This window comes from Acanthopagrus latus, chromosome 22, assembly GCF_904848185.1.
Source record: "Acanthopagrus latus isolate v.2019 chromosome 22, fAcaLat1.1, whole genome shotgun sequence".
NCBI classification, from domain to species: Eukaryota; Metazoa; Chordata; class Actinopteri; order Spariformes; family Sparidae; genus Acanthopagrus; species Acanthopagrus latus.
The window spans coordinates 15,870,267-15,892,578 of record NC_051060.1 but is presented as its reverse complement, the minus strand read 5'-3'; the positions used below and the strand labels follow the sequence as shown (position 1 = coordinate 15,892,578).

Below are 22,312 nucleotides of genomic sequence, written 5' to 3'. Positions count from 1 at the left end.
AAAGTTGCAAATCCATTGTCAGACAGTAAATGTGGCCTCTTTGTTTGCTTGTCGAGGATTAGACTAGGGCGTCAATACCACTCCTATGTCACTCAGTGCAGTGGTCAAGAAAAATAATCCCGTAAACTCGACTCAAGTTGAGAGAGGCTTAAACAAAGGTGTTCGAAGGAGAGGCACAAGAGGAAACAGAAAGAGTTGTTATTCTTTCATTCCAAAAATACATCCAGGCAGTCAGGCGGACTGTGAGGTATAAGTATGTGCATCATAGCAGGATGGAACATAAAAAGATATGGATATGGATATGTGTACAGAGCAGAAAAATAGAGAGAGGACTAAAATACCTGCACGTGTCTTTTTATTTTTCTTTTCACTTGAAGATTTTATTTATTTTTGTACAAGACTTCAGTGTTAAGCATCGCCGCGAGAGGGCCATGAGTTTGAAGGTTTATCGTGGGGAAACAAGCCAGATGAAGCCTTGGATCACTGTTAAAGTTTATGAAAAGACCACAAGAAACTGATGAAGGACAGAGAAAAATGGACATGGGAGACAGTTAAAGAGGCAGAAACAAGCTTGGGAATAGCCGAGGCAAAATTACTGATTATAACCACTCAGGAAACCAGATGATGTAATGACACCAACATGCTAGAATACATGACAAATTGTGATCTTCGGGGGGACGGTCGCCACCTTTCCAATTCATTTTACCTACATACCAATTCAGGTCTCACCTGCTCATGGTGGTGATCCCTTCTGTCCAAGAATACAACACAACTGTCCTCAAGAGGCCAGAGTGAGTCACTATAGCATCTAGTTTGCCAAGTTAGCCATTAGCTGTTACCCTGGTGTACAGAGCAACGGCTAACTGGTCATTTAAGCAGAGCAGTGGTTTTAGCTCGATGCTAACATCAGCATGCTCACATTCTCACAGCAACAACACTAAAATGTTCGTGCCATGTTAGCTTCCGGAAACACAGGAAACACAACTAAAGGACAAATTAGAAAAAGAATTATCCCATGACGGCATTACATGTCACGGAAACACGGCTCTTATTGCGACTCCTCCTGTGGGGGACGTGAAAGTCTGCTTCAAATGTCATGACAATCCATTCAGTTGTAGTCACGAAATCAAAACCAAAAAGGTCAAATTCAGGGTGGCGCTGTAGTGGATCACAAGCGTCATAAGGATTCATCCTCCGGTAACCATGAATATCTGCACCAAAAATGTTGTGTCAGTCCAAAAAATTAACTTTTGAATTCTTGGTGACAAACTGCTGTCCCTTTGAAAGAGAACAGATTAGACTGTACTGCTGTCTGTAAATACAGTGATGCAGCCCTGGTCTGACAGGAACATTGATCACTCGCTCACTCTTCTAATGAGATGTAAAATGGTGACTTGGGAGAAGGTTGAAGGAGAGGCTGTTGGATGAAACGTCACGGACGTGTCTCTTTTTGTACTGACGGAAAAAGAAATTACAGTTTCTCAGACAGAAAAGGCCGAAGCCATTTCACTTCACACAAAGGTGGCAGAGAAAACGAACCTCAGACAGCAGGGAGTCGAAGTGTCTTTTCATCCGTGTTCAGTTTAAATCCCCCCCTTTTCTCCTATAATCTATTTGCACCTCGCTCTGGCCATTCCTCAGTCCACCCATCCATCGCTGATTTCCTCACGTCAGGGTCCATAGGGTACAGCAGAGTCGTATGCTGTTGTGCAACAGTGTTATTCTAAGACGCTGTTATAACATCCAAAACGTGTATCCACTGTCAGGGGCCGTTGAGAGGGGAGTCACCTCCCTCTTCCTGGTTCCGCTCTGGACCCATCAGGCATCAGCAAACCTTGGTGGGGGATTAAAGTGGACACGATATAAATAGTGCGGTGGGTTCAAGCATCAGTCAGGTGTGATGATTTGTTTCCTCCTTAAATTATAATCAGCTCAGACCAGATAAATGGGCAGTTACGAGCGACTTTAAGAACGACGTGTTCCCTTTCCTCAAACTATTCATGTGTAATTTTAGTGGTGCAGCTTTTCTTGGAAGTACAGGCTCATATTTATCGAATCATTTGCTAGAGATTTGTGTCTCAGTCTCCAGTCTCATCTTTTGTACACTTGACATCTATCTTGGCCACTGTGACACAGTGCGGAGGAAACATTTTCGAAGCTTTACTCTACATGTCGCATCACTAGACAGGCTGTAAAGATCATCTCTGCGGGCTGCTGAGATGTCCACTTTGTGTAGATAGTGACCACAAGTCAAAAAGACAGACAAGACATGTCTGTTTAAATGACAATATGGCCTGACCCAGTGCCATTTTACTGAAACCTAGTGTGCCACTTCGCAGCTGAGAACACATAAATGAGCATGTGACATTTAATGTGCATTTAAAAAAGGGTAAATGTAGTCCTTTACACTTTTGTGTATTTGTTCTCGTGCATCGCTCCACTCCACATTAATACATCTAGTGTACACTCTGGCTCTTATGTCCTTCCAAATGGTTTCACCAGAGCCCATTACACTTTTTTTTATGCCTGATTTGATGTGCCATTTTTGCTCACTCATTCACATAAATGGAGTGTTTGTTGTCACCACAGCGGAAATGAGGCGCAGATTGACCAGAAGTGCAGAGGAGTCTTTTTCTCAAAGGCTGGAGCTGTGTGCACCGCAGGGGGATGTCTCGAGGTGTCTCCCCAGCCGCCAGTTTTTATGCACTTTCTTACATGGCAAGCAGAAATAAGGAAAGAATCCACGGAGGAGATTTAAAAAGTAGTAGCAGACAAAAACATCACAGCAATTCAGCCTATTGGTGACCCCGAGTCTGTGCATCTTTTGGTTTCAAATTGGCTGCTTGGTCACCATCCTCGTTTTGTGAAGCCCTAGTTAGGGAGTTCATCCTGACACTTGTGGAGTTTATAATTTTAGTCTTTTGTGTCTGTGAAAAAAGCCACCAATCAAAGAAGTGCATTTGAGATGCACCCATGGCCATGTGCACAGCCTCCTCAGCAGGGCCGCAGCTGCTGTGGAACTAGCTGACTGAGTGGACGACCTGACAGGCACGCGGTTGATAATCTACTCTCGGGATGATGAGACATGATTTAGAGTCCGGCTTCTTTGAAAATATGAGTAATTCTGCCTTAAAAGCCCCCATCTCCTCCATCCTCGTGTTGTTTCCATTAACAGTCCTCTTAATGGCCCCCCTCTCTCTGGATCTTGCTGGTTTGGTTCAGACATTTTCTAGTCCTCTGGGACTATAGATAGTTACCACGTGGCTCGTCTAAAAGCAGTTCTTGAATTCTTTTCATTATTGCCTGTGCCCATCCCCGTCTTCTTTGTCCCCCCTCTCAGAGAGCCGGTGTCCTGCTTCCCGGACGACAGCGTCTATGCAGTTTCCCTTCCGCAGGTTGATCGAGACAGCCGGGACGAGTTCGAGAGCCATGTGTTGACGGGTCAGGGCCAGGTGAGGGTGCTGTGCAGGGACGACATGTTGATGTACAGGGAGTACGTCAAGAACAGATACATGTGAGACACGGACGGATCCTGGATCTCTGCGGTTAACATGCAAAATCCAATTTGTTTCAACTGCTGTTGGGAGTAGACCAACTGGATTTGGACTAACCTATGTGGATTGATTTTTCTTTTTTTTTTTTTAATCAAGGTTGTTTCCATGTTTTAATAGCTTCAACAGTTGTCAGATTTCAGAAAGAGAATATGTATGGCAGTGAACGGCAAGGGACAAATGATGGATCCCGTTGAATTGCGTTTGTTGATTTAAAAGGTAGTTACAGTACAAGACCACAACACAAGTACAAGCACATGATTGAAAGACTACGCACCCAACAGTGGCCATATGACGTCGCCTCAACGATAGATCCGGTCTCGTACACTAGCTAGCTCACAAAACTGACTAACTCTCCTTTCACATAACTTGAGCTGACTATATGGAGAGATTTATTGGTACTCTCACCTTTTTTTTTTTTTTCTTAATTCTTATTCTGTGCCGCGCAGACAGCCTTGTTGGTGACGTATATTGATCGAAGCGATGTAGTTCATTGGGCATGAACTAAACTAAAACTGCGACTTTCTGAAAAAATTTTAATTCAAATTGACAAACAGCATGTAATTCATGGGCCAATTCAACTGGGATCAAAACGTTATTTGTCTCGCGTCACTGGTGAAATAAAGTTCCACGGTGCACATCGGAAGGGCGGGCACTCTTCATCACTACGCCGACATGCCTTAAAGAAGCTACCTATGTTTGTTTTTTTTTTAATTTGTTTCGTGTATTTCCCACTGAGTTAACATTTTAATTGCAACTCTTTTAAGAAAGTGTATTTAACCATGTGCACATTTCAAACCTGTGAATTAATCTAAGTTGTTTTGACTCTTAAAGGTGCCCTATGTGCATTTTAGTTAGCATGCTAACCAAAGCTGACACGGTCCAAAGCTTCCTGTGCTAAGTGTGTAAACGCCAACACCCTCCTGGTTCATCAAACTCTAAGTCTGGAATGCTAGCTGCACGGCTGACTGAGCTAACTGGCTAATGGCAGCTACAGCTAGCAGCAGTCAGCGGTTACTCTGGTGATATTTTAAGTATGAATCCGAACGGTGGTCATTTCTTAAATACCTACATACTGCACCTTTTATTTAATATTGAAACTTACACGTTGGAACCATTAATATGATGACAGGCCCAAAGATTATAATTATGACTTTGAGTTGATTATAATGTTTTTATTATTCATTCTGTTAAACAGGTTTCAGGTCATTTGAGGCTATAACAATTGCCAAGACAGAGATATATGTATATATATGTTTTTGTTTTTTTTTTACTTAAATTCTCAAGAACGACTCTCAACATGACGACTTGTATCTACTGTAAAAGTTTATCCAGGTTCACTCATATTGCACATTGCATTGTGCCATTAGATTAAACCAGTATTTTTTGTTTGTCAGCAGACATCACTGACACATCGATGCTATGGGTTTATCAATCCCCTTTCTTAGTTTAACATTCCACACACTGATTTTGTTTTGTACACATTTCCGATGTCAGCTTTTACTGTGTACAGTGGTTCTAAATTAAACATTTATTTATTAACACGTTGTCCTCGCCGCACTCCACTCCAAAACATGTGCTTCTGTTGTTCTCCGCAGTGTTTCGCATTCAAAAGTGGAATATTTCACGCAGCCTCTGTCATTTCTCTTCATCTCTCCCACGCTCCTCCACTGTCTCTTCTTTCTTTCTTTCTAGAATTCCCTTTCTCACCCCTCGTGCCTCCTATTCCCCCTTTTGTTCTCTCGATCACACTTTCTCTTTTCTTCCCTCATCACACTCTTTTAGCGCTCAGCCTTCTACTCACGGGTGTCAGAAAATGTGAAATGTGATGAAGTCCGCCCCACACGCACATACACATTCAGTAGGCATGCTGATTGACCACTGGTCTCTGCATCAGTGCCTCGTGAGCCTGAGGACGATGGGGAGGGTGCTCCAGCATGTGATGTGTTGGAGAACAACAGGGGAATCAAAAGAAAAGAAAAATACCTGCTCCGCCATATTTAGGACCAAATTAATAAAAGATGGAGATGACGGCATGTGTTTTCACACCTAAAGTGAAGAGAGCCTCTCACTGTATCCCCCAGCCCCCCTTTTCCTCCGCCTTTGAAGCCACTTAGCTGACTCAGAAGGCTTCATCTACATGTTCCACTAATGGTTGGCTTGATAAGGCCGCTGCTGTGGCTCTCTGCCCAGATGCTGCCAGAGGTTTCTTTCCGGTGGTTCCTTGAAATGTCATGGTTGGTGTGATTTTTACCTGCTTTTGTCAACTAATACGTCAAGCTCAACCGCAGCGATCTGTAGGTCTCATACAAGGACGGCTTTCTTCCAAAGGGGTTTTCCAAGAAGCGGTTGACACATCACAATGGCTTCAAAACGAGTGTGATGAAGAGCCGCAGGGTAGATTGGTTTCAAGAAGACAAGTGGAGTGGAAGCGCTGCAGGGTCTTTATGGTGATCACATACAGGTGCTTTGTGGGGACTTCAGGTGTACGCTGCTCATTTCTCCCTTGCAATGAGCTCTTTACAAGATGGAATAAGCATAGCTCAGTTTCAGGTTGTTTTTTTTTAAGTTATTATGGTTGCTGTTAACACAAATTATACAAATGATGTGGGGGTTTTTTGTGTCAATGTACTTGTTTACAGCCTTTTACCAAGGCTTATCTATGGTAATAATTAAACTCTTCATCATCAATGGCTCAGAAATGTAATGTTCTTTTTCTTTGGATTATAACAAAAGGTTTTCCCCAACCAAAATAACTTTTTCTTGATGTTGTTTAACCTTTGGATCCTGACCCAAATGGGAGTATATCGGTGAGTAATGTTATTCTGATAATTTGTTTAGATACTTAATTGAATGAACGATTGAGTGTCTGATGTTATGGTGATCAATAACGTACTCATGAACTGCAGTGAGTAAAGTTTTATAAGTTTTAACTGCTGCATTAAAAGGTCCAATGTGTAAGAAAATTGATATTTGGGTCTCATTCTCAACTCATCCATAGCAATGGTTTGGGAATGACGGCAGATCGCTGTGACCATTACTACTTTATCTGCACTTTTCATCTTCTTATGAGAGGGTTGAAAGTTTCCACTCTGCATGGAACATTAAAAAAAATACCAAATGTCTTTAAACGTAAGATGAATCAGAACCTTCTTCTGTCACATGAAATCCATCGGTTTTCAACACGATCTCTTTACTTTGGTTATTACAATCCTCAGCTTCTGTACATGAACGTAGTGTTATCAGTGGCAGCTGCTCACAGGTGCTAACAGAAACCTCACTTAAAATCAGCTGTGGGCATGATGACCTCTTAACCCCTGTGTCATTCAAAGGGAAAAAAAGGCCTTTGTGGAGGACGTGAACTCTGTGTTCAAAACTAACTGAATCTGGGCTATTAGCCATCAACAGGTTTTGTTTTTTTTCAGTGGCTCATTAATCAGGCGATTATCATAAAACTCAAGGTCGCGATGACATCTTTGGTGTGGCAAGTACACTAAAAGAGGTGGGTCATAAATGTTGCTGCTCATTTTGTGACTGATCCTCTCAGTTTGGTTTCCAGGAGCGATAATGTGTGTATCGGCGTGAAAATGTCCTTCAGAGAATACAGTTTCTTCTCTAGTATTTGAGGACGAAAAAGAAGAAGACATCCTTTTTAAAATTTGTCCTTAGTTGGGTTTCAATTTTCTTCTGCCACTGCTTCCTCGCCCACCTATGCTGTAACTAATCACCTGGTCCATATTTTTTCTTTCCTGAGTAAATATCACCATAAGGGTGTTATGGTCAAGGCTGTGTTTGTGCACGAGCACGTGAGAGCGTGTGCACTCTTAAAAGTGAGAGCGCTGCCGTCTGGTTTTTTTTCATGGTGAAGGGCGACTGGTGGGCGGGTGTTAGAGTTTGTCTCTTGTTTTGAAGGGAAGAGAGGTCTTTCATGTAAGGCCCTGTTTTCCCCCATGTTTTTATGCTCCTAATGGCAGGTGTCTCATTACACCGAAGCCTCTCAGCACACATGGGTATGGATGAATAACTGCATGCGGTCACTGATATTTCTGGGCGGCTCTGCTCTCGCCGTCGTTCCTCACCCGAATAGAATAAAGACTGAATGCTTTTGTGAGTGTCGCCAGCGGTGCCGTGCTTCTGTTGGGGTGGAAGTCCAATTTGTTGAATTTAGCCCTTCCGTAGAAAACAGTCCTAAATGATCCTGGGGTGTATTTTTGCTGTTGTGTGAGGTCGGGTATCTGCCGAGGTCCGTGACATGAGTCACTAGGCACTTCATGTGACCGCTTAGCTTATGAATGAAGACAACCCCCTCTCCAGCCTCAGTCCACCGACAAAAGGTGGACAAACAGCTGTTGCCTGGAAACCAAAACTGGTTACCATATTGCTGCTTTGAATCCCCCCACTTCCCACCACTGCCTCTCCTCATTTCATCCATTGTTATCATTGACGTTGACATTTCAATTATTATTTTTTTTTTTTTGCAACCACATGTATTAAATTCTTTCTGAAATCAGTTCCTGACAGCTGTCCTCAACCAGTTCTACACTTCTTATTTCGGCTGAGAGCCACTGGTGGGGAAAAAAAGAGATGTAGGAATAGATGATGTCATGGAAAAGAAAAGGGGACGGTTTTTTTTGAGCAGTTGAAGATGCAACTGGGCAATGTGGCTATGGAGAGGGGAACTCTCTCCCCTTCTGCTGTACCACCACGGGACCTTGTTTCAGAGAGAAATATGTACAAATTTTAACAGAAAACAGCTAAAATTATCAACAGAATGTGAGGAAACAGCATTTTTGAGGTGATGGTGATCTATGCAAAAGTTAGTTGCAATAAGTGCTAACATCAACACTCCCCTGGTCCCCCGAGCTCCCATTCCAAGTCACTAGTTGCATGGCTAACCGAGCTAACAGAAGCTACAGTTAGCGGTTACTTCGATGATATGCTGCAACATTGAACATCACAATATTTCTGACTGAATACTTTGATATCACTATTGTGACAAAATTGCCTGGCTGACTGATGGTACGCACAAAATGGTAACGCAAAGTGATTTTTATTGATAATCATCAGCAATGTGGAGATAATTTGACTGTGCTGCAGTATCTCCATAAACTGACATCCCAAATCTAAGATGAGACGTCATGATAATGTTAACAGATTAATATATTGCCCAGCCTGAGTCGAAGACGGCTGTTGATTTTATCCTCACCTTAACTTTTTTTCATCTCAGTTCTGAAAAACGAGCAATACACGGCAAAAAATAAAGTAAATCATTCAGCATGATTGGAAAATGAGAGCAGAAATAAAGGTGAGGAAAGAACACAAGAAAAAGCTGTACGTAGCAAGTGTAAGGAGATGTCTGTTCCTGGTTTGACGTTGAAGTTCTTAATAAATATTGTTGAATCACATGTGAATCACTGTGTCTGAGGTGGTCGTCACAACTTGTGGCAGGTATGAAGAACGCAAGGTGCTCTGAAGCCGAGCAGGATCCGTCTCTATACATAAATGTACAAGCAGCGCTGTAGATGGAGCCCAGCTGTCCCCGGAGATCGCTCACATGTTTTATGCACACTGTACAGTATATCTACAGTACGTCTCCATGATAACTTTCTCCCAGAGCGCATTAGCTTGTTAGCCCGCCGTTTGTTCCAGGCCATCTGTTACGCCTACACCATCTCCCCCCCTGTGTGTGTTTACAATGCCTCTAATCGTTTATCTCTGCATGTCCTCTCTCGCCGTCCCTCGCTCTGACTTTCTCTCACTGCCCAACATGCGTCTTGTCTCATTAAAGACTCAAACGTTCGCTTGAAAAGTGAAAACTCAGTCGTTGTCTGCTCACCTTCACGCAGACGGAGAGGCAGGTGAAGTTTCGTAGTCCACGAAACGTCCTCGGAGCTCCTCAGCGAGACGTTGTTGCAGCTTTCAGCAGCTGACGTGTATGCGGACTGGTTTTAAAACGTCAGTAAACACCTGAAAAAACACAATAAGGCTCCACACAACTCGTCCCGAGTAATTCAAAGGGAAGCCACGAGATTTATTTGGAAAGACATCAAGGTGCATTGGAGCTCGTGCAGCCACTTCAGGCAGGGTGTGTGTGCTAACACTTTTAGCTTAGCAGCTAAGACCTCGACTTTAAAAATAGGGTATAAATAACGTCCAGTTGCACTAATGGCCAGGGATACGGAAGTTCTACGGTCTATGTCTGTGTCTGAAATTGTTAAGTTTCGTTTTTATCGCAAGTAAACCTCTCGTCCAGCAGCTGGGCCTCGCACTGTTTTTCGCCGCTCGCAGATCACCTGTTGCCCAGTTGCGCTAATGCGTAGGGATACGGAGGTTCTATGGTTGAGAAAATGTAGTGCCAAAAGAAAGGGCGGTCTGACGGCCATGTAAAGTGGTGTGAATTTTCCCTAAACAACGTACACTTGAACTGTTATAGATTTTTTTAGGTGAGCCTTGTTTTAGGCAGTTTATTTTGCTTTTTCTCTGGACCCCGTTCACTGCAGTACAAAGCTGAGCGTCTGGTCTGGAGCGGCTCTTTACTTCTTCAAACTGAGGCTGCGCTGATCGGTGACTATGATAGGGAACACACCGACGATAGACATGTACTTTATATGACCCCACTTCAAAAAACACGAGCTATCCCTTTAATTCACAGGAGACTTGTTATGCTAATGCCGATGTATTTGAAGGCAGACATCGGCACTGATTGTTCTTATTTGAAATTGTGTATCAAACGTGTCAAGGGTCAAGAAACTTGATGAGCAGCGAGTGAGCTCCAGGTGTTCAGTGTGAAACTCTGGGATTCACCTTTAAGTTATTGATCTACAAGACATGCATCACTTTGCTGCAAATCCTTCTACAGTAAATGTACTTCGTTACATTGTGTTAGTGGATAAACTACAGGCTCGCATGGTATCAGGTTGAATCATATGTACCTGAAATAGAAATTTAAAAAATAAGAAGAAAAATAGCCACATGTCTGCAGAGCTCAGACCTGAGAGCTTGTGTTCTGGAAATTTTTGCAAGTTTCTTCACTTTTTTTCACGAGAAAGGTGTGTGAGAGTGTAAGAGGCTGGAGATTCATTCTCTTCACAGCCAGACATCATCTCTCTCTCTCTCTCTCTCTCTCTCTCTCTCTCTCTCTCTCTCTCTCTCTCTCTCTCTCTCTCTCTCGGCCGTGACGTCAGTCGGGTTTAAAGCTCGCCACGCGTGTGTCCGCTCGGATCCCCTCTCCTCCTCCTCCTCTCTCTGCTCACAGTCGCCTTCCTCACCGAGCTGAACACCGGCCAATGCTTCACACCACCCGTGCCCTGAGTGTCTGCCCCATGCCTGGGAAGCACAACAAAACCAAGGGCTTCACCTGAGAGGAGCGAGGACACAGGGGGAGGGAAACCATCGCGTTCGTTCAAACTTGGATTTCTAAAATTGAAAAAATAAATAAATAAATAAATAAAAGACACAAGACATCTCTCATCGGACGAAAGGGCTCTGATATCCGATCTGATATCTCTTATAGGTAGGTACTCTGAACTTCCCAGACACCATGTTCCTTGATTAGAAAATGATGGAAAATAATTGTTTCTGTTGGATGCAAATGTTTTATAGTAGATCAGAGAATCCCTCCAGGAGAGCAGTGATGGCTGTAAGAACCAACTCCTCTGAATATTTGAACAATTTAGTGGATTAAAAACAACTTTATTTACCAGCACGTTGTCTTTATAAAAACTGTTAAGATCATTAAGATACTTGGACACTGATGCGCTGAATGACGCCAGGACTTAGTTTTCTCTGTGGATGGAGTGGATGTGGTTTCAGCACCAGGGACAGCTCACCAGTCTGTCAGCTGCTGCGGAAAACTTTTAAAGGGATAATCCACCCTGAAACTGAATCTACACTTCAGACCACTACAGATCAAACTCAGCTTGTTGTCAGGGTTTTGCATGAAATCTGCCAACTTGAAAAAAAAAAAAAATGTGAGGAAGCTGATTACCTAAAAACGACCGATAAGGTAGTTTGAGTTGTTCAAACCTTAATACTGAGCTTATATGACTTGAATTTAATAGTCCACTTTACTTGGCTATTCTTTCTTAAGTCAAATGTACTGTGTATATGGTATATGGAGCCCCAAGTCTGGAGGTGAATCCAGCACCCATCACCACCACCGCCTGTGAAGTAGATGCCAGAGAAATTATGTATATATATTAAAAAAAAAATAAAAAATCAGTGTCAGGGTGGAATATCTTGTGACTGAGTTATACTGTAAGTCTGGTAAATTCTGCTTTACATGAACCACCATTAACACGTGTTTAATTTAGAGTTAATCAAACCTTAGATAACAAGTTCCTTCACTGAAATGCTCTCTGATCCATTTGTCAAACAGCTTTTCTCAATGTGTAGTTGCACCTTTGGTTTATAAACCATTACAACTGCTTGATAAATGCCTTATAAAGCATTTAATTGTGTGTTGAATGATGGTGTTTGTTGGTGGTGGTTATTATAGGTGTTACCTGCTTGGTTCGTGATTTTTTTTTTTTCTTTTAGGCAGACTGCTCATATGTCCACTGGTGCTGTCGCGCAACAAACCCTGATTTTGACTAGACACCTAAAGAGAAAACTTTGTTCCTCTGCTGCCTTCTCAGGACAGACAGGATCCAGCCATGAACGAGTCGCTGGTGGTGAACGACTCCTCTGCGAGCCCTGTGGCCGGAGAGGCGCTCCCCTGGATGGAGGCCGGCTCTCCAGAGCGCAACGGCAGCCTGGAGTTCTCCACCGCCCCGCTGGACTTCGCCATCAACCCGTGGGACATCATGCTCTGCATGTCGGGCACCGTCATCGCCTGCGAGAACGCCATCGTGGTGGCGATCATCTTCTACACCCCGACGCTCAGGACGCCCATGTTTGTGCTGATCGGGAGCCTGGCCACGGCGGACCTGCTGGCCGGCATGGGATTAATCCTGAACTTTGTATTCCAGTACGTGATCTCCTCCGAGACCATCAGCCTTATCACGGTCGGCTTCCTGGTGGCCTCCTTCACCGCGTCCATCAGCAGCCTCCTGGCCATCACGGTGGACCGCTACTTCTCCCTGTACAACGCGCTGACGTACTTCTCGGAGAAGACGCTGCAGTACGTGCACCTGATGCTGGTGGGGACCTGGGGGGTGTCCCTGTTCCTGGGCCTGCTGCCGGTGCTCGGCTGGAACTGCCTGGACGAGCCGGCCTCCTGCAGCATCGTGCGCCCCCTGACCCGGAGCAACGTGACGCTCCTGGCCACGTCCTTCTTCGCCATCTTCGTGCTCATGCTCACGCTGTACTTCAAGATCTGCAAGATCGTGTGCCACCACGCGCACCAGATCGCCCTGCAGCAGCACTTTTTCGCCACGTCGCACTACGTGGCCACCAAGAAGGGGGTCTCCACGCTAGCCATCATCTTGGGGACATTCGGCGCCAGCTGGCTGCCCTTCGCCATCTACTGCCTGGTGGGGGAGAAGGAGTACCCGTCGGTCTACACCTACGCCACGCTGCTGCCGGCCACCTACAACTCCATGATCAACCCCATCATCTACGCGTACAGGAACGCGGAGATCCAGCGCTCCATCTACATGCTGCTCTGCGGCTGCTTTCAGGCCAACAAGGCCTACCGCTCCAGGTCACCAAGTGAAGTGTAATGAGAGAAAAAAAAAGACACTAGGGCTCCTTTTGTGTGAATGTGTGTGTGTGTGTGTGTGTGTGTGTGTGTGTGTGTGTGTGTGTGTGTGTGTGTGTGTGTGTGTGCGTGTGTGTGTGAGAGAGAGAAAAGCCAGAGCAAAAAGACAAACCATCGACAATCTGCTTACAAACTGACAGTGAATGCTTTTACAAAACACAAGCTGGGGGGGAGGAGAAGGTGTGATGCTGGAAATGTGTCTCCCATGCATACTGTAATCTGCACTTTATTATGTCTCAACACGAGTGAGGATGAGATTATTATTTATTTATTATTATTGTTTTTTGAAAATGCTGTGAACAAGAAAACTCCTGTGAAAAAAGAAAAAAGTTTGTTTTTTTTCTAAAAAAAGAAAAAAAAACATTCAAACCTGAATGTGAATGTACTTAAATGAGAAAAAGGACTGGAAAAATTTTGCACTTTAGTCCGTGTGTGTGTGTGTGTGTGTGTGTGTGTGTGTTTGTGTGTGTTTGTTTTATTATTATTTTTTTTTAAATGCCAAAGCAGTATTGTAAAGCCCCCCCTTGTTGTGCGTGAAAACTTGTGAGTACCGTGTGCCATTTTTCTATTTTGTATGGTATCGTCTTTGATGTACACTTTTTTTTCTACAAAAAGGAAATAAAAAGGAAGAAAAATCCAGCTGTGTGTGTCTCCAGCATGTGTCTTTACTGCAGCACGAGTCCTTGCGTTACACCTGACTTATCTTCATTTTTATATGTATGTGTATATGTGTGTATCCTCTTCACCTTGTTCCAGCCTCTTCCTCCAGAGCACAGGTGGGTCTGTTTGAGGAGACTAATGGTACCTTGAACCTGAAAATAGCTTCAATTTACACCCAGACACAGTTGACTCCTGTTTGCTCAGTCTGTGTGTGTGAGAGAGAGAGAGAGAGAGAGAGAGAGAGAGAGAGAGAGAGAGAGAGAGAGAGAGAGAGAGAGAGAGAGAGAGAGAGAGAGAGAGAGAGAGAGAGAGAGAGAGAGAGTGGATGAGGCAAACAGACTGACAGAGATACCACAAACGTGTGAAAACATGTGCTGTGTGGTCTGAGGTGTGCTCGGCAGTCTGGATCACCTCCCACTCCCGGATGAGCAGGTGTGATGAACGCACTGACGACAAGTCAAATGAGCATTAGCATTTTTTTTTGTACCATCCGTGCTGACCTCGGTGTATATGGTGGCAAGCGATAAGATATGATGCACTCTGAAAACGTTTGTTTGGACTGCTGCCTTATCTCTCGACTTGTCTCATCTCCATCTACAATAATGACACAGGAGTAAAGAGGGCCACGGTGCACGTGTTTGTGTGTGTGACACAGGAGGAGCAATGATCACAAGTCTGTCCGCTCTCCACCATCAGCTGCTGTGAAAAGACTTAGAATGAACCTGGCTGCCACAAACACAGCAGTTTATCTGCCGGGCTGTTTAGACAGGTAGTGGCTGAGGGCATCCGAGTGCCGCACACAACTGAAGAGGCTGTAGTGGACCTGCTGCAGGTGTGTTTGGATTACATGGACAGAATATCTTCTCCTTGCCCAAGCTTTTTTTAAACTGACAGCAGCACACTTTAAATGTTCAGTACATGTTTCACTAACTGACTATGAGATCATGTAAAAAACAACATGATCACCACAGTGTCAGGAACAAAGTGTGACCTACATCATCCTCGGACGGCTGAGTTCTATTTAGCTGCTTCAGCTTCTGGGTCCTGATGTTGTTGATGTTGGGTCACTGTCGCACCGTCCATCATGGTCCCAGGTTTTCGTTGAGTTGAAAAGAAACCCTTGTGTCATGTTTTTCTTTACACTTCCTGTCTTTGTCTTTTTCCCGCTTGTTTTCTGCGTTCACCTCTTTAGTTTATTAGTCCCTGTGTGTTTTCCCCTGTTACCCCCCGTCCTGCGTTTGATCCTCGTTGTGTCACCAGGGTTCCTGATTTTGTTCCTCGCTTTTTTTTTTGCCAGTTACGTTTTTGTAGCTCTCTTTGTTTTTTAATTTGCATCACCCTCTTCATCTGTTTTTGTCACCTGCCAACTTCTCGATCGACTTGCTGAAATCCTATCTGGGCCCTGCTTTTATTTTATCAAAAGTTTCACCTCAGCCAACAGCAGACTTTTAAAGTACGTCCGCATCACCTGCGCTAACCTGACGTTCGTGGCACATGTGCATGGGTGTCCAGCTCTACTTTTACCAGTTAAACAGCTTAAATGCAGAAGAAATGGAATCTGCTTCCAGACAAGTTTGTGGCAATAAAAAACAGGTATTTAGAGCCAAAACATGATGCTTTCTTAGACTAAGCAAGTGGTGTTTCTGCCTAAACCCTAATTGGAGCATATGCACAAGAAAAAAATGAAAAATGAACTGAAATTGCCCTTTAAATGCACCACTGACTTTAGACCAGGTTTTTGTTGGTCAGTGTCGCAGTCGTTTTCTGCTTCCTCAGGACGGCAAATGTTTTAAAGGGTTAGTTTGAAGCATGATACAATAACGTGTCACCAAAGTCATACGATAACACAAACTAACTCATTGACACTGAGGTAGCCCTGCGTCTCCCATCGCTCTGCAGGGTAACACCCCTGTTTTTGTTGAAGGAGTCTGGTGGCTTTGAATGGGGCGATATAACGGTTGATTCCGGTTAAACAAAAAGGCTCTAAAGGAAAAGGTCTCTAAACTTTTCAGTCATTTAAACTCCAAAATATGTAAAAACATTGGGGCCTGAACAAAAACTGGGAGTACCCTTTAAATCTGAGGCTAGCACACACCAGGGAATCTCTATCAGTTGAAATAATCGTGTCTTCTGTTTGACTCGTCCTTGCAAACAACATTTTCACTCCCTCGCAAACTGTCTCACATGCTCTGGTAATTACGTTCCCACACGATACATTGCATTACCTCTGAGTCATGTTTTTTTTAGAATTTTTTCTTTTGTATTGCGCAACATTCAGCTTTAATCTCCAACTCCAACCTCCAGCTAACTTGGTGAATCCCACTTCAAGCACTGACAACAGCATTTTCTTCATTAGCATATTATGTTATTAGTAAAAAAAAAAAAAAAGTATGTTTTCTCTAATACAGCAGTATTTGTTCAATTTGTCTGATGTGTATTCTACATTTACGTCCACAGCACCACTCCACAAAAGCATCTGTTCCTTGTCATGTTTTGTTAGCTGTAACAGGTGTGTGTGCTTCAGGATGGCTCTTCTCACAATGTCTAAAAACTGCCTTTTAATTTAAAAAATGTATTTTCTAACTCCTGACCCGCTTTCGCCCACTCACACAACCGCGAATAGAAAAAAAACTGCACTGCTGCACTGGCTCCTCCTGTGGACCATAATGCTACTCAGTTTGAAAGCTGTGAAGTCGCTTTGAGGCTGATCACAAAGTGGGGGAAAGGTGAAGGAAGCTGGAGGCCGCTAATGGACTGCACACTGAGGCCTAAGCGCCTGTGAGATGTTTGTTCAACTTGTTATTTTCTCCGCCTCGACAGGTGCCGCTTTTGGTCAGCCGGTGAATCCGGCAGCAGAATGCCTGTCCGCAGGGCTCGCAGTGTTAACCCGTGGCAACCGGCCGCTGTGTAAAGAGTCGCATTTTATAACCGCGCTGACTCATTTGTGTGAGCATAACTACGCTTGTAGGGTAAACGCTCCATGTCAACGCTTCACCGTCACACAGTTATAAGACTCAGCGATCAGAAACATACAAACTCAGCTGCTACAGGAGCAACCTTTGACTGGGAACATGCTGTAAACAACCATGATATTAGACACACTGTCAGCTGATGACTGTAGTGGGGCATTAAGCAGCTAAACAGTGAGGTATTTTCTCGTGGAGGTGGTGGAGACCAAAAACAGAGCTACAAAAAGAGAGCAAACATCCATCACGTGGCCAGAAACACAACTAAAAATAAACTATTGCCATTCCTAATCTTAAGGACATAAATAATTAAGCCAGATTTTGCTAACAGGTATCCCTGTATCAACTTCAGAGGTGACAATAGATCAGTGTTGTGTTTACAACTTATCTCTGCTCAGGTGTTGCAGGTGTTCATCGCGATCTAATTGAATTTGATTTTTTTTTTCCTTGCCTTCACACATCTATTTATTTGCTTGGAAACTCGTATCTGTCGGTATCAACCCAGCTAAAGAAATAAGATTCATATTTTGACTGTGTCAGGAACTCGTTTTTTTTTTCACGAGCGACTGGCAGCAAAAAGTCAGAACAATAAAAACGTAAAAAGTCATTAAATGTATCTATAAGTCTGCGACATCACTCCTCGACAGCAAAGTGGACTGTTTATCGTTGCAGAGGTCGATATTAACGACAGTGAAATTTGACAGTGGCGCCCTCACTTTGATTTTACATCCATTAGACTAAATAGGAGCTGGTAGCAGTGTTTGAATTATGTAATGCTTGAACGGGGCAGACCTGAGCAGCTTTCCAGGCAATTACCAAAGTACACAGTTGAATGATTCCCTCATTAATAACATTAATTACGCTGGTGTAGCAAATGCTCTCCATAGAAACATTACTATTACTCAGTTAGCTATTAGCTCAATGGAAAGGGCATCGGAGTTATCGATTATGTAATTGCACAAATTGCTGGTTTTTGCTCACTTCCTGGGCTTTTCATTTTCATATTCATGTGAAGGTGTCGCGGGGAATCTCTTCAGGTACAGCAGGTAGAAGAAGACCGAGTGAGTGGTGGTATTCTTTTCTGATCTTGACTCCCCATTGAGAGTACAGGGGTGTCCAGACACACACACACAAACACACACACAAACACACACACACACACACACACACACACACACACACACACACACACACACACACACACACGCTTTATCTCTTGGAAAAGCAGAGACAAGCACACATCGGCCACATAAAATCTGCTTTGCCATAAAAGTTATCGTAATTTGCCTTTGTCCCTCTGCCTGTGGCCTGTTCAAACAAGTGTGTGTGTGTGTGTGTGTGTGTGTGTGTGTGTGTGCACGTGTTGGCACAGCACTGTACTGTATGAGTGCGCTTGTTAGTAGCCTGGCACCTTCCAGGATGCGTCATGAGGTATTTTGCCAGACTGACAGTGGGTGTTTGGTGCATGTACTGTCTCTATTGTGCGCTGTATACGCTGCCTGCATGCTGCGTGAAGGTGCCTGTTTAGCCACAATTCCAAGAGTAGAAACTTTACCCGGTAACTCGGAACCCTCAGAGGTACTCGATGCACTTCCAACAAAGGGATCAGAGTCTAAATGAAGTTCAGGGAACATTATTTTATGGGAGGTTTTCCTTCTGCAAAACCACAGATAGATAGATACTTAACGTTTCTTTATGTAGCGACTTTATTTAGGTTCAGATTTCTTATTTTAGCTTCTCATATCACTGTGCTTAGGTTTTGGGACAAAAAACTCTTAGTTATGATAAAGAAAACATCATGGTTTGTCTTAAAATACCTCATTTAGTTGCCACAAAGAAGGCCTCCCCCGAAACATGACTCATTTTGATCTCCACAAAAACGGCTGGAGACGGACAAACTTCCAATGAAAAATAGCCGGTTTTGTTGGTCACATTCCACACTGGGAACGAATCGACTGTGGAAGTATCTGTGGTATGTACACATCATATCTAGATGACTGTGCTGTTTAGGGCTTGCAGTGATGAACACTTTTGGCTCTTCGAGTATTTGCAGCATTTACAGCAGTGCAAAAACACAACCTTGGGAAATCGGCTGTCGCTTTATCGTACATCAGCTGATTGTTTTGCTTAATTGCTCGAAAGACAGACGCCAATGCAACGTGCAGAAGTAACCTTTAAGTTCCCACAAAAGATGTTCCTGGGACTAAGTGCACTTAAGGTGGAAATGCTGAATGTGTGAGTATGTTCAAGAGAGAGGGAGAGAGAGCGGCCCTAAACCGATGCAGGGCACATTAATTCCTCTTCCCACGGCTTCTCAGAAAAACACTGCGGCCGCGGCGAGTACGTGGGAGGGACGTTTTTCAAGGTACAATGAGCTTAATAAGCGTTGTGGACAGGAAAGCACTGTTTATAAGGTTTTCACTTTGTGCTCACACTAATCATGTTTACTGTAGAGGGTAAACTACGCATATAAACGGGGGAGCACGACCTCTGTTCATGGAGACAAGTTTAGAAAGTGAACTCCCGGTCCCCTCTGAATGGTCCCTGAAGACAAAAGGTCACACTTAAAGACTAAAAGATGGAGGGAATGAATGTCTCCTGTCATACTGTACAGGAATCCTTCCCGCTTAATTTGTCACGTTTCATAACTGAAGGAGAGCAGGGCTTTGGGATTCCACCTTTCAGGCCCTGCACTCGTGTGGCGGGTGGCCAATCAAATATTAAGCACATTCTGGCATCACTTGACCCTTTCCGGGCCCCATTTAACTCGAATTTCCACAACCAGGTCAAACTGACAAAAGCGTCATTTAATTATGTGGAATCACCCGGTTGTGCTTAAAACAGAACCTTTTTTTGCGAGTTCATTCCGGCTGCAGGCGACTTTAATACCATCTCGAGTGAAGCAGATCAGTGTGACCTGGTTAAAAAGGCAGATTAAACTGCTAAATTTGTCCATCTTCTCCCCCGTTACTCCTTCCTTCACCTGCCATCGGCTCACCTGTCTGTAACCAGTCTGGACAGCAGTGTAACCCCTCGCCTCTGAAGACGCACACCCTGTAACAAAATAATTCTCCTCCATGCCTCCAATCACCCTCCTGCCCCCCATCTACTTGACTCCACTCTCATCTTCTATTCAAGAGAAACTCCCAAGTACTTATGACGAGATGTAACACGGCTCCGACTACAGCGGATGATGACTAATATAGAAATTAGCTGCAGAGGGGATGAATTCAGTCATGACCGGCCTCAGGACTCAAGAAAAATTACTTGAATCATTTTCTGGGCATGACGCCCTAACTCCTTACTGTCAGCTGCTTTTAATGCTGGCATTTTGAAAGAAATGAGCTTAAGATGCTTTTACACGCCACTCAGGATGACGGCCGGGTTAATGGATGAAGTACAAGGCTTTCAGCAGTGACTTAAATCCTGAATAAGATGCTTCAAGCCAAAAATGATGTGTAATGGTATTAAGTAGAAATGAAAGAGAGATCATGAGGAGTGCGACGATTATGGAGAACATTTTGTGATGCTGTGTGTGTGTGTGTGTGTGTGTGTGTGTGTGTGTGTGTAGGAGTTGTCAACAGTGAAAGAGGTGTCTTTTACAATCAAGTGTATTCACTGAATTGGCTGAGACAAATTAGATTTTTTGCAGAACTATACATGACAAAACTTGTTAATCAGAGAATGTACACGCAACAAAACAATGTTCATAAATGTTCATGTCTGTGACCACAGGTAGCAAAGACACCTCAGATGTCCATCATTAGTGAAATAAAGTGCAGTCACTCAAATATTGCACTTGGGTACTTGGGTAATTGTGAGATTTCTTAACTGTAATAATTTTGTTTTTAAATCTGTAAATATAGGAACATTTTCCTGTTTATTTCACAGACTTTTCTTGTATTTTAACATTTGCATGTCTAATGCATTATAATAAAATAATGTAAAGAAAACTGTAGCTGTGGAAAACCTTACAATTACGTTTATTTTACAAAACAAAAACTTTTTTCCACTTGAAATACTTTTGCAAAATAGTCATACTGTCAAACTTATTTTCACAAATACACATGTTCTATTTATAAGGTGAAACTGTTAACTGAAAATGTAAAACTGTATTACCACTGTTAATTGACAAAATGGAGTACAGATAACATATTTATACCTCAGTGATAATTAACGTAATATATAACATTGAATAAAATAACACAGCATAGCATTTCTTTCTGAAATGCTCTGAACATGATAACCAGAAATTTTAAAATAACTTGAATACTTCTGTATGTATGTTAACAAGAAAATATGAGTTCATTCCATTCAATTGCTGCATGAGTAATCAAACTACTTCAGTCCAATATCGCATTGTCACTGTACACGCACGTAGCCACACAGGTATGTGAGGAGACACGCAGCAGAGAGGACACGAAAATGAAATCCGACTGAAATATGACGAAACATCTGACACAGGAACCTTTGTGATGCAATACGGCTCCAGTGTACCGGCCAAGAAGGGCAGCAGGGAGGGTTCAATCCCTGGAGAGACGAAAGTATACAGCTTACATAAAGACACCGGACCTGAGCGCGGACACTGAACCTCCACCTGCAGCAGGTGAGCCTAAACATCCTCCTGCCTCCCAACCAGAGGAATGCAAAGTGACAGCTGGCATTTTGGTGCTCAGATGGACCTATTTTCAAACTCATGTACTTTCCTAACTCGAGGCCGCTTAAACAGGTGAACACGAGGTCAAGTCAGGTCAGGAGTCTGACTGTGCAGGAGGACATGAGGGTTGTTGGTTTTAATGTTTTGGGAGGACTTGTAGCAGTTGACAGAGGTCAAAGGTCAAGTCCAGAGAGAAAAATGCACCAAATAGCAGTTTCACATACGCAAATAATCAGACTAATTTGTGCCTTTGTTACTAGTCACCTCTGTGGGGCACATTTCATCTGCTTTTAGACGAGGCAATGATATCAAACAACGTGAGAATGAGTATTCGATTACATTCAGGGGCCATAATTATCCTTTAAATCCCACTGCGATTGTTGCATAATGGGGCCTGTTTACATTTGTTTTATCTGGGGATGAGAGATTGAGGGGTGTGTAGGCGTGCCGCAGACTGTGTTGGTGATAATAGAGTGTGTAGGAGGGAGCGCACACAAACAATTGTTCGCCAGGCTCTCCTGTCTTACTTTAGCTGATTTGCCAGCGCAGACAAAGATTCCCCACCTGTGCATCCAAAACAAAGAATCCCAAGCTATTTAGATTAAGGATAATTCTTTTTGTATATTCTTTTTTACTTTTTTTTTCTTTAGGGTAAGGTGCTGAAACACACAAGAAAAATGTTTTTCCCAGGCTAGAATAATAACATATAATAGCTAGAAGTCATCGATTTACCAAGTTCACACACTTTTCAGCTGCACGACACACGGTTCAACCGGGC

The 22,312-nt window shown here is 43.4% G+C and overlaps 2 protein-coding genes and 1 long non-coding RNA gene across 6 annotated transcripts in view; 2 read left to right on the top strand and 1 right to left on the bottom strand.

Annotated features, from left to right (window-relative positions):
• The window catches only part of fig4a (FIG4 phosphoinositide 5-phosphatase a), a 48,997-nt gene extending 42,750 nt beyond the window's left edge, over positions 1 to 6,247 (top strand). For 2 of the 3 annotated variants that reach the window (XM_037085544.1, XM_037085547.1), the window contains one exon: positions 3,341 to 6,247. In XM_037085544.1, coding sequence (XP_036941439.1) covers positions 3,341 to 3,518 — 178 coding nt within the window. In that variant the 3' untranslated portion in view covers positions 3,519 to 6,247. The remainder of the gene's footprint in view (positions 1 to 3,340) is intronic. The other variant, XM_037085546.1, reaches the window with a different exon arrangement.
• Positions 339 to 9,838, bottom strand: LOC119012077. Its single transcript, XR_005072360.1, has 2 exons — positions 9,388 to 9,838; positions 339 to 1,834 (listed from the first exon to the last, which is right to left on the bottom strand). It is a non-coding gene; the product is annotated as an uncharacterized LOC119012077 (long non-coding RNA).
• Positions 9,839 to 10,745: 907 nt separating this feature from the next.
• On the top strand, positions 10,746 to 13,332 carry LOC119012595 (G-protein coupled receptor 6). Of its 2 annotated transcripts, none has more exons than XM_037086568.1 (2): positions 10,746 to 11,064; positions 12,188 to 13,332. In XM_037086568.1, exon 2 carries the CDS (start codon positions 12,206 to 12,208, stop codon positions 13,211 to 13,213), a length of 1,008 nt encoding a protein of 335 aa, XP_036942463.1. In that variant the 5' UTR covers positions 10,746 to 11,064; positions 12,188 to 12,205; the 3' UTR covers positions 13,214 to 13,332. The 2 variants fall into 2 exon arrangements, with proteins under 2 accessions (XP_036942463.1, XP_036942465.1); XM_037086570.1 differs by having other exon boundaries at positions 12,090 to 13,332.
• Positions 13,333 to 22,312: the final 8,980 nt, after the last annotated feature.